General features: G+C 37.5%; 1 protein-coding gene across 1 annotated transcript in view; it reads left to right on the top strand.

Annotated features, from left to right (window-relative positions):
* The window catches only part of LOC134530126 (uncharacterized), a 69688-nt gene extending 58941 nt beyond the window's left edge, over positions 1–10747 (top strand). The window contains exon 4 of the mRNA XM_063364777.1: positions 10674–10747. Within this exon, the coding sequence (XP_063220847.1) occupies positions 10674–10747 (74 nt within the window). The remainder of the gene's footprint in view (positions 1–10673) is intronic.
* Positions 10748–12381: the final 1634 nt, after the last annotated feature.

Below are 12381 nucleotides of genomic sequence, written 5' to 3'. Positions count from 1 at the left end.
CAACGGGATCTGCTCCAACATCGTCGGCGCCGACGTCATGGTTCCCGTAGTCGATGGTACATCCTCCATCGAGTACGACGTAAAAGTCGGCAAAGATGCCATCGAAGTCTCAAGAACAAGCAATTACACGTCTTATGCACCAGAAGAAACAAACTAGGTGATCCGTACACCGTCGACGTCAGTAACAAAACTGAGCGTCCTGCTGTCTAGGACTCGCTTATATACATGCACCGTATGGAATAATACGCTAGTCAAACCAAGAACATTTTACTAAAATACTAGAGTCAAAACAACATTAAAAAAATAGAAGCACCATCAAAAAAAAGGAAGCACACTTGGAAGCACCTTCAAAAAAGGAAAAAAAAATTTGGAAGCACCATCAAAAAAAGGAAGCACACTTGGAAGCACCTTCAAAAAAGGAAAAAAAAATTGGAAGCACCGACTACGAAAAGGCAGCACATTTGGAAGCACCGGCTACTTAAAGGCAGCACATTTGGAAGCACCGACTACGAAAAGGCAGCACATTTGGAAGCACCGCCTACGAAAAGGCAGCACATTTGGAAGCACCGACAACGAAAAGGCAGCACATTTGGAAGCACCGACAACGAAAAGGCAGCACATTTGGAAGCACCGACAACGAAAAGGCAGCACATTTGGAAGCACCGACAACGAAAAGGCAGCACATTTGGAAGCACCGACTACGAAAAGGCAGCACATTTGGAAGCACCGACAACGAAAATGCAGCACATTTGGAAGCACCGACAAAGAAAAGGCAGCACATTTGGAAGCACCATCATCGAAAAGGCAGCACATTTGGAAGCACCGACTACGAAAAGGCAGCACATTTGGAAGCACCGACTACGAAAAGACAGCACATTTGGAAGCACCGACAACGAAAAGGCAGCACATTTGGAAGCACCGACAACGAAAAGGCAGCACATTTGGAAGCACCATCATCGAAAAGGCAGCACATTTGGAAGCTCCATCATCAAAAAAAAGGCAACAAGGAAGCACAAGTTACGAGATCTAAGTCTTAGAAATCAGAATACAAGAAATAAAAACATTAAATTCTTATAATTTAAATTGTTTATTTTATTGCTTTACATTATACAAATGCAAGTAAAACAAGCCATTATTGTATGTAGCCAGCATTCCTCAGTTCCTTGAGTATGAAGGATATTTCTTTGATGCACGAATAGTTTCCTGCACAAAGCGAACCATGTAGAAGTCTTAACCGGTCAACCAATATGTTTGGATCTTTCCATGATGTGTAATCAATCTCTTCTACCACCATCTTCCTTGCACCTTTATAAATATTATGATCTCTGGTGTCTTCCGTTTTACCACCAACCTCAGGGTAACTTCCATGTTTGAGACGGTGATCATCACAAGCTTGATCAGATTTATTTAATATATCACGTCGTTTCCACCGTTTCGGTCTCAGGACACCGCCACATTCTTCGATCTTGGCAGCTTTAGGTGCTTCATCATAGTCTATGTCTTTGTCAACAGCCTCAGAGTCACTGTAACAATCACCGTAGAAGGAATCGTCTTCACCCAATTTTCCGTAATATTTCGATGTTGATGATGTTGAAGCGTCTTCATCGTCTTCATGCTTCCTTTTTAGGAGTCCATCATTTTTACAAAGTAGGAAAGATCTACTTGAATTCGGCTGGAATATATTCTCACTTTTCACGTTAAGGATTCTTCCATTGTCTTCATTCTTCCGTAAATCATCAACCTCCTTCAATTTAAGTTCTTTGTCGAGATCGGAAGAGCCAAGAAAATTATTGTGGTAATGCAGATCACTCTTCCTTAGGATGGTAGATTCATCGTTGTCCTCTAGCTTGTACGCAGGCTTGGCGCTACAAGTTCTTCCATGTCTTTTTAGGCTCTCTCTCCGCGTAAACGACTTGCTACATCGAACACAACTTATCATATTGCGCAGTGGATTTTTAACACAGTCATTCTTCTCGTGTTGTCTTTTATTCTTTCTCAAGATAAAATCTTTACTGCAAAACTTACACCTATGTTCTTTCGATACAGCGTCAGATCCCAAATCAGAATTCATATTAGTTACTGAGACTAATACCAGATACCAATTGAGTGTTTTAAATTAGATTCAATACTTAAATAGAAATTTTTTCATATTTCATCAGCGAGAATTAATATATCTCCTGCAAAAGTACTTTATGCATGTAGTTCTGCTTTTCAACAACAGATGTCGCCACATGTTGCTTGCAGGTAAATAATATTTAGTTATTTTATGCGGGATGCGGGATGCTCACTAACGATCGCAAAAGAAGGATGGCTTCGCTAGACTCCAAGGAAAAGGAAGTTCGTCTTGCATGTTGGTGCTCCACAGATGTCTCATGGCATAATATTAATTTGACTGAGTAATGATATGTGTTAATTCCACCTTATAAAAATATTGCAAGTTTTGATTTAGTAGCAGAAATTATCGAATTAAATGTAACTCCAAATAAAATGACATGTCTCATTAGTCAAAAAAAAATCCATGCAGAGAGCGGTTTCTCAGAATAGTCAGAAACACTTGAAGAAACCACAGGAATGATTGCAAGAACACGAGAAAACCATCAAAATATTGACAAGAATATTCAGGAGCACACGGAGAAAACCACCATAATATTGACAAGAATAATCGGAAGCACACGGAGAAAACCGCCACAAGTTTTCTTTATCATAAAATTACAGAAAAAAATCAAAAATAAAAAAACACAACAAATTCAAAAACTGATTCTGGCTTGGACTAGAACTCTATCTTTGCTCAACAATGAGAAGTTCACAAGCTAGCATAATCAGTTTTTGAATTTGTTGTGTTTTTTATTTTTGATTTTTTTCTGTAATTTTATGATAACAAAGAAAACTTGTGGCGGTTTTCTCCGTGTGCTTCCGATTATTCTTGTCAATATTATGGTGGTTTTCTCCGTGTGCTCCTGAATATTCTTGTCAATATTTTGATGGTTTTCTCGTGTTCTTGCAATCATTCCTGTGGTTTCTTCAAGTGTTTCTGACTATTCTGAGAAACCGCTCTCTGCATGGATTTTTTTTGACTAATGAGACATGTCATTTTATTTGGAGTTACATTTAATTCGATAATTTCTGCTACTAAATCAAAACTTGCAATATTTTTATAAGGTGGAATTAACACATATCATTACTCAGTCAAATTAATATTATGCCATGAGACATCTGTGGAGCACCAACATGCAAGACGAACTTCCTTTTCCTTGGAGTCTAGCGAAGCCATCCTTCTTTTGCGATCGTTAGTGAGCATCCCGCATCCCGCATAAAATAACTAAATATTATTTACCTGCAAGCAACATGTGGCGACATCTGTTGTTGAAAAGCAGAACTACATGCATAAAGTACTTTTGCAGGAGATATATTAATTCTCGCTGATGAAATATGAAAAAATTTCTATTTAAGTATTGAATCTAATTTAAAACACTCAATTGGTATCTGGTATTAGTCTCAGTAACTAATATGAATTCTGATTTGGGATCTGACGCTGTATCGAAAGAACATAGGTGTAAGTTTTGCAGTAAAGATTTTATCTTGAGAAAGAATAAAAGACAACACGAGAAGAATGACTGTGTTAAAAATCCACTGCGCAATATGATAAGTTGTGTTCGATGTAGCAAGTCGTTTACGCGGAGAGAGAGCCTAAAAAGACATGGAAGAACTTGTAGCGCCAAGCCTGTGTACAAGCTAGAGGACAACGATGAATCTACCATCCTAAGGAAGAGTGATCTGCATTACCACAATAATTTTCTTGGCTCTTCCGAACTCGACAAAGAACTTAAATTGAAGGAGGTTGATGATTTACGGAAGAATGAAGACAATGGAAGAATCCTTAACGTGAAAAGTGAGAATATATTCCAGCCGAATTCAAGTAGATCTTTCCTACTTTGTAAAAATGATGGACTCCTAAAAAGGAAGCATGAAGACGATGAAGACGCTTCAACATCATCAACATCGAAATATTACGGAAAATTGGGTGAAGACGATTCCTTCTACGGTGATTGTTACAGTGACTCTGAGGCTGTTGACAAAGACATAGACTATGATGAAGCACCTAAAGCTGCCAAGATCGAAGAATGTGGCGGTGTCCTGAGACCGAAACGGTGGAAACGACGTGATATATTAAATAAATCTGATCAAGCTTGTGATGATCACCGTCTCAAACATGGAAGTTACCCTGAGGTTGGTGGTAAAACGGAAGACACCAGAGATCATAATATTTATAAAGGTGCAAGGAAGATGGTGGTAGAAGAGATTGATTACACATCATGGAAAGATCCAAACATATTGGTTGACCGGTTAAGACTTCTACATGGTTCGCTTTGTGCAGGAAACTATTCGTGCATCAAAGAAATATCCTTCATACTTAAGGAACTGAGGAATGCTTGCTACATACAATAATGGCTTGTTTTACTTGCATTTGTATAATGTAAAGCAATAAAATAAACAATTTAAATTATAAGAATTTAATGTTTTTATTTCTTGTATTCTGATTTCTAAGACTTAGATCTCGTAACTTGTGCTTCCTTGTTGCCTTTTTTTTTTGATGATGGAGCTTCCAAATGTGCTGCCTTTTCGATGATGGTGCTTCCAAATGTGCTGCCTTTTCGTTGTCGGTGCTTCCAAATGTGCTGCCTTTTCGTTGTCGGTGCTTCCAAATGTGCTGCCTTTTCGTAGTCGGTGCTTCCAAATGTGCTGCCTTTTCGTAGTCGGTGCTTCCAAATGTGCTGCCTTTTCGATGATGGTGCTTCCAAATGTGCTGCCTTTTCGTTGTCGGTGCTTCCAAATGTGCTGCATTTTCGTTGTCGGTGCTTCCAAATGTGCTGCCTTTTCGTAGTCGGTGCTTCCAAATGTGCTGCCTTTTCGTTGTCGGTGCTTCCAAATGTGCTGCCTTTTCGTAGGCGGTGCTTCCAAATGTGCTGCCTTTTCGTAGTCGGTGCTTCCAAATGTGCTGCCTTTGCGTTGTCGGTGCTTCCAAATGTGCTGCCTTTTCGTTGTCGGTGCTGCCAAATGTGCTGCCTTTTCGTTGTCGGTGCTGCCAAATGTGCTGCCTTTTCGTTGTCGGTGCTTCCAAATGTGCTGCCTTTTCGTAGTCGGTGCTTCCAAATGTGCTGCCTTTTCGTTGTCGGTGCTTCCAAATGTGCTGCCTTTTCGTTGTCGGTGCTTCCAAATGTGCTGCCTTTTCGTAGGCGGTGCTTCCAAATGTGCTGCCTTTTCGTAGTCGGTGCTTCCAAATGTGCTGCCTTTAAGTAGTCGGTGCTTCCAAATGTGCTGCCTTTTCGTAGTCGGTGCTTCCAATTTTTTTTTCCTTTTTTGAAGGTTCTTCCAAGTGTGCTTCCTTTTTTTGATGGTGCTTCCAATTTTTTTTTTCCTTTTTTGAAGGTGCTTCCAAGTGTGCTTCCTTTTTTTTTGATGGTGCTTCTATTTTTTTAATGTTGTTTTGACTCTAGTATTTTAGTAAAATGTTCTTGGTTTGACTAGCGTATTATTCCATACGGTGCATGTATATAAGCGAGTCCTAGACAGCAGGACGCTCAGTTTTGTTACTGACGTCGACGGTGTACGGATCACCTAGTTTGTTTCTTCTGGTGCATAAGACGTGTAATTGCTTGTTCTTGAGACTTCGATGGCATCTTTGCCGACTTTAACGTCGTACTCGATGGAGGATGTACCATCGACTACGGGAACCATGACGTCGGCGCAGACGATGTTGGAGCAGATCCCGTTGGCAACGCCTCTGACAACACTGGAGGAGACTTCGATATGTGCTGTTCCACCATTAGCTGAAGTTTCATCAGCATTGAATACTTCAATTAATGAAGAGCGTACTTCGCATCAGTGCAAATACTGTGGTGTATCATTTACTATCACCTCAAATGCTCGCAGACATGAAAGAAGCGGTTGTTCTTATAATGTTCAAAGAATACAATTTCAGTGCAATAAGTGCAATAAACTAATTTCACGTCTCGATAGCTTACATCGTCATTATAAAAAATGCTCCGAGACGTATAATGAACATGGTTATTGATTTGACTCATGTGTTGTACCGGCTAATGAGACTATATAAGTGATATGAACTTCAGTCCGTCTCTGGCTGCGGTGATGACCGGATCGGATAGACATTTAAAGTCATGTAAAAGGCTTAGTCCGTACAATAAGAAGACTGTTTTAATCGAGGAATCCAAAAGGCTTTTGTAATTTGTCAGTGTTTTTTTTTTGTACTTGTAGTAGTGTATTGAATTTATGTAATAAATTTTTTTTAAAAGAACTTGTGGTGTTTTTATTTTCTCAACCTAACACTTTTTTAGTATTTTTTTAAGTTAAAATTGTTTTGTATCGGCCAGGGATTGAACCAAGGACCTAAGTCGATCCAATCAATCATTATATGGATTACAAATTTATTTAATGAATTTTGATTTTTTTCCCGAATCTCTAGCATTACAATTACGAATTTCCAATATGGTGGTCTTGTTGTCTGATAGGATGATGGTAGTAGATGATTTAAAGTCTCTTTACGAATGTTGAACATGGTTTATTGAAATTATTATTTTTTACATAAAATTAAACATTATTGCATCGATCGGGTATCGTACCGAGGACAGGAATCGATCGAATCAATATGTAAGTTAATGAGTGATTTATTTAATGAATTTTGGAACTTTTCCCGAATTTCTAGCTAAATAATTACGGATTTTCAAGATGGTGGCCAAATTTCAAGATGGTGGGTGTCACAGTACTAAATGATTACTGCACTCTAGCGGATAAGAACTAAACTAACATGGCGTCAGCGCACTCTCGCCGACGAAAACAAGATGGTGGTCTCCAGCAACGAAGACAAGATGGCGGACATGACGACATACTAGGTGACGATATATATGCTTTAAGAAAAGTGGTGGGAGTCAGTCTGCTAGCACCCACCTAGGGGGAAGGATCGGTCGCCATTTTTAATTTTTTTTGTACTCGACGGGTTCGAACCGAGGACTCCGAGCTCCGTGTCATTAATGTATGATTTTTTAATTTTTTTTATTAAAATTTTATTATTTAAATTTTTTTATAATTTAAAAAAAATTTCATTAAATTCGGATAATAAATAAAAAAGTTAAAGATGGCGGCCGTAACGAGAATTGCAACGGTGACGTCATCGTCCAATATGGCGGAAAACACAATGCCGGAATTTTCGAGAACACAATGACGTCATCCAAGATGGCGGATCCAAGATGGCTGATCCAAAATGGTCGCCGGGGTCAAGGTCAAGGTCAAAGGTCAAGGTCACAACCATCCAAGATGGCGGTCATAATCCTAGATGACGTCAGAGGCTTATCGGAGGCTGTAGACAAGGATGCTTAAGCCTCTTTTAGGAATTTGGGTTCTTTCTAGGGCAAAACGACTTTTGAGGATTTTAGAATTCCGAATTTTTGAATTGTGGAATTATTTGAGATTTTTTGGCGGAAATTTTTTTCAAAAAAATTGAAATTTGGACGATTTTTGAGGAATTTTGGGCAATATTTGCCCAATTTTGGTCATTTTTGGCGATTTTTGAGGATCAAATTCCAGGTCAAACTTGTCCCGTTACGATGTGTCCCGTTACACTCCTCCAAGATGTCCGCCGTGACGTCACAATGTAAACAATCTTCAATCCTCCGCCTGGCGCCTGTCCCAGCTTGCCCTATTATATACTACTAAGATGGTGACAATGTCCTCTAGCAGGTGGTAGCTCCTGGTAGCATGTACTGAACATAAAATGTCGGATCCATAATTGTCGTCAAGGTCAAAGTCAAATTTCAAGGTCAAATTTCAAGTTAAAGGTCAAATTTCAAGGTCAAGGTAAAAGTTCAATGCCAACAGTCGAGGTCAAAGGTATGGTGAACAGAAAATTATACTAACATGTCGCCAGCACACTCTAGCAGACGAAAACAATATGGTGACTTCCAGCAGACAAAGACAAGGTGTCTGACATGATATCATACCAGCTGACGATATATACCTTGTTATTGGTGGTGGTAGGTCAGTCTGTAGGTTGCTTCTGTGGAGAAAGGATCTGTCGTTTTTTTTTTGTTTTTTTTTGCCTTTACCAGTTTTGAGCCAAGAACAGGAATCGATCTAATCAATTAGTATTCTAAAAAGTTAATTTTTTGGTGAATTATGAACTTTTTTCATTAAAATCGGATAATAAATAAAGATTTCCAAGATGGCGCTTTTAACGATAATTGATACAAGTGGTGACATAATTCAAAATGTCGCGTGTGTCATAAAACATTTTTTTTACATTTTATTGAGAATTTTTTGAATATATTAATAAATTACTGGTTTACTCTCGCCGAAAATCGAACCGAGGACCGAATTCGTTTTGTAACTAAACATTTCATGTAGGTAATTTTTTAAATATTTTTTTTTTTTTTAATTTTTTTGGAATTTCTAGCATTGAAATTACGGATTTTAAAGACGGCGGTCGTAACGAAGCATACGTTTTTTTTAATATTTTAAATCTAATTTTGATTATTTATTTTTTTTATAAATTTTAAAATATGTTTCATTAAAATCAGATAATAAATAAAGATTTCCAAGATGGTGGACATGACATCATTCTAGCTGACTATATATGTACCTTGACATAAGTGGTGGGAGGTCAGTCTGTCGATAGCTTCCGTGGAGTAAGAACCTGTTGCCTTTTTTTAATTTTTGTCCTCGCTGGGTTTGAGCTCCATGGCATAAGTGTACATTTAATTTTTTTTAATCATTTTTTATTTAATTTGTATTATTAATTTCGATTGTTTAATTTATTATAAATTTTTAAAATTTCCCGATTTTTTAACATAAAAATTACGGATTTTCAATGTGGCGGTTGTAACGGAAATTGCAACTTTTGTTTTTAAATATTTTTATTAAAATATTATTAATTGATTTTTTATAAATTTAAATTTTTTTTCATTAAAATCCGATAAGAAATAAAGATTTTCAAAATGGCGGCCGTAACGGAAATTGCAACGGTGACGTCATTATCCATGTTGATGTCAGAGGCTTATCGGAGGCTGTAGACATAGATGCTTAAGGCTATATATGGACTTTTTTAGCCGCTGGTAATTTTATGGACTAAAACAGGAAATTACCTCTCGAAACGGGAATTTTTTTCTCTCGAAAAGAGAATTTTTTTATTTTTCAAATTTTTTGAGATTTCTTGACGGAATTCTTTTTTTAAAAAAAAGTGGAAATTTTGCCCAATTTTGAGAAATATTGGGGAAATTATGAGAAATTTTGGCAAATTTTGAAGGTCAAAGGTCAAAGTTCAAGGTCAAAGCCATCCAAGATGGCCGCCATGACGTCATAATCCAAGATTGCGGTCGGCACCTCAGCACCTCACCCTGAACCCTGTCCCAGTAGCCCCTTTTCTATACTATTGATGCCACTTCAAAATGTGCGTAAAAAAAATTTTAACTAAAAAACTGGCAGCCCGTTTTAAAGTTGGACGTAGTTTTCTATTAAAATTTTCTAAACTTGTTGGCACTCTTCAAGGGCCAAGACTTCTAAATCTAAATTGCGCCGACCTTACTTTTGCATGCGCTGACCTCGCGGGCTGGATGGCTTCTCTGGTCCTTGCAGAAACCGGGCTCCTTCAGCAGAAAGACTGGAGCAGCCCCGCCGATGCGCGCGCAGTCCAGTGGCGATGACGTGCCTCGCCAATAAAATAGGATTAATAGTACGCCTATCGTACGACTTTCCCACAAGTCCACAAGCACGGCCCACCACAATTATCGTGTCCTTAACGTTGCAAATTATGTTACTGCAGTTAAATTTAAACAAGTAATTAGTCATATAGAAAGTGGAAAAAAATATTTTAACATAATTATAAGAAACAAATTTTGAAATATGAGTAGTAAAACATAAGTGAGGCGGGAACCTAAAAAAAAACTCAACAGGATTACTAAATTAAATGGACACAAACAAGGACACATCACTAGACGCGAGTGTCGGGATCCTTAGAAATCTAGAAATATTTGACGCGAGTAGGAATGAAACCTGATCATTAGGGAGCAAACTGAAGATGGTCGCTTCCACACTACGGCGCTCTTTCAAAGGATCCTTTATTTGAAGTGTCATTAGGGTTGCTATTCGGGAACGGCCTACCCTTATAAGGCTCCTCCATCAATCCAAACCCGAATCGTCTATGGCACGATGTGAATTTACTCACCACCAAAGCAAATATTGTATCTCTTTGACTTATCCACATTTTGACAGCATTTTTCTCCATTTGACATGTGTGTACCGCGTGCTGCATGAAAATAGTAAAACGTCCTTTCTTAAAAAAAAAATTTTTTGGTCATGAATATTCTAAGGCTGTTCATTTTTATGGGTAATTTACCATAAAATGATATTTCTCAAATCTTTGTTTAGGGGAAAAAGTTATATCCATTGTAAATGTGCCACATTTGTATGAAAAATGTCCTAGATGATACTATAGGATTAAAACTACCAATGAGGAATGTCAACAAAAATGTATTTCATTGTATGAGTTATAAGTTAAAATTACAGTACATGAAATGTATGGCGTGACTTTGGAAAAACCTTTTTGCTGATAAAATACTTTGCTAGCAAATTGGTTTGAAGATGAGTGAACTTCTATTTTGTTTCAGTCGCAGACGACTTCAAGTCCGCCAGAACTGTTTGCATCGTGATGACATCAGCTCTCCTGATGTCGACGTCCTGATGTTCACACTGACTTGCTTAATATGTTGTACCTCTAAAATTTAAACATTTCCGAATTCTTTGTCCATTATAGTTACTAAACTAAATGTATGATTTGTTTTCTATGAATTGTGGTTCCACAGGGAAGCATACGATCCTCTCGCGGGTAGAAAAATTAACAGTAAGCAATAAATTTGAAGTGCAAGAATTTGAATGTGAAAATAGTTTCATCCTGCCAAAACAATATTTTGTCAGAAAAACATTGTTACAAATGTTGCATATTATAAATACCACTGCTATAGTAGATGTTGGGGAGAAATGTGTAAACTTGATTTACCATAATAGAGTATTAATTGACGTCACCTTAGAATCTTGCAAAGGCAAACTGAGGCTAAACAATGGACTTTGGCATTGATAAGCGCAGTTCTTCTATACATACATTTAACCCCCTCAGTACGGCATTAATTTCCTTGAAAATGTGAGCTTCAAATTTATTTTTCAAATTAATGATGGTCAACGTCTCACTTCTAATTTTATCGCATTCTGCATATGCCGTGTTTATTCGTGTTTCAATTTTACGAACACATCACGTCACGTCACACCTTAATAAACAATGCACTTCCCCCCCCCCCCTCCTTTTTTTCTTGCAAGGTAGTCGCGACACATCTGGGCAACATGAAAATTCAACGAGAATTTTAAAAAGAAGTTTGCTTGAAGAGTGTCTCCTTTGCATGTTTATGATGTTCTTCGTCGTAATCAAGGACTGTGAATTTATGCTCAGTGTAATGTTCAGCATGATCGTGAAATGTTTTAAATAAACCATAAGATTTGTTGAACCGTTTGGACTTTTTCATTTTTCCTTGTAATTCCATAGTTGCCACAGCCTAAAACTGAAAGTAATAAATTAACTTGTAACTAATGCACCCAAGAGACTAGATGAGGAATTATTGTCCATTTCAATACAGTGTTACATGCTTACACAAAAATTTTAATCTTAAAATTGGTAATATGTTAAAAAGCTGTAAGACACACACACACATATATGTGGGTGTAAGTGTGTGTGTCTGACAGCTTATATATATATATATATATGTATATATATACACATTTTAACACTAAGAGGAAGATACGGAGTAAAAATACCTGCATAGAAATTTACATTTGGCAAGCAATAGGGCCAACTTCTTTTCAGTAATGTGAGTAGGCTGTATTGTCCTTGAGTCTTTACATATGAGGAAACGTCATCGTTCTCCAAGAAAAACAGGTTAGGCAACCACTACAAATGCAAAACCAAGACAGACTCTTTTCCAAAAAAAAATACCAAGGACATTCCACAATACTTCGAACATTTAATAAAAAATAACAATGAATTTTCTTTTATTCTTTGAATTTATATGTTTCAAATAAGTATCTTTAGTAGGGGCATTTATTTTTCGCGAAAATATTTCTAGACTAGTTGAGTGTAAAAAAAATGTAGCATCATCCATATATCGCCGTTGGTTGAATTTCCTTTAGGCTTATTCTGTGCGGGGGAAAAAATCTGTCCCGAATGGCTTGGCCAAATAAGGCAATGGCATCTCTTACAGACGACCGCTAAACACTATCAGGAACCGCTGACCGGACATACCTCATTTCAATCTCAAAATCATTCAGAAT

The sequence above is a fragment of the Bacillus rossius genome, chromosome 1 (assembly GCF_032445375.1).
Source record: "Bacillus rossius redtenbacheri isolate Brsri chromosome 1, Brsri_v3, whole genome shotgun sequence".
Taxonomy (NCBI): Eukaryota; Metazoa; Arthropoda; class Insecta; order Phasmatodea; family Bacillidae; genus Bacillus; species Bacillus rossius.
This window is presented reverse-complemented; position numbering and strand designations above follow the sequence as displayed.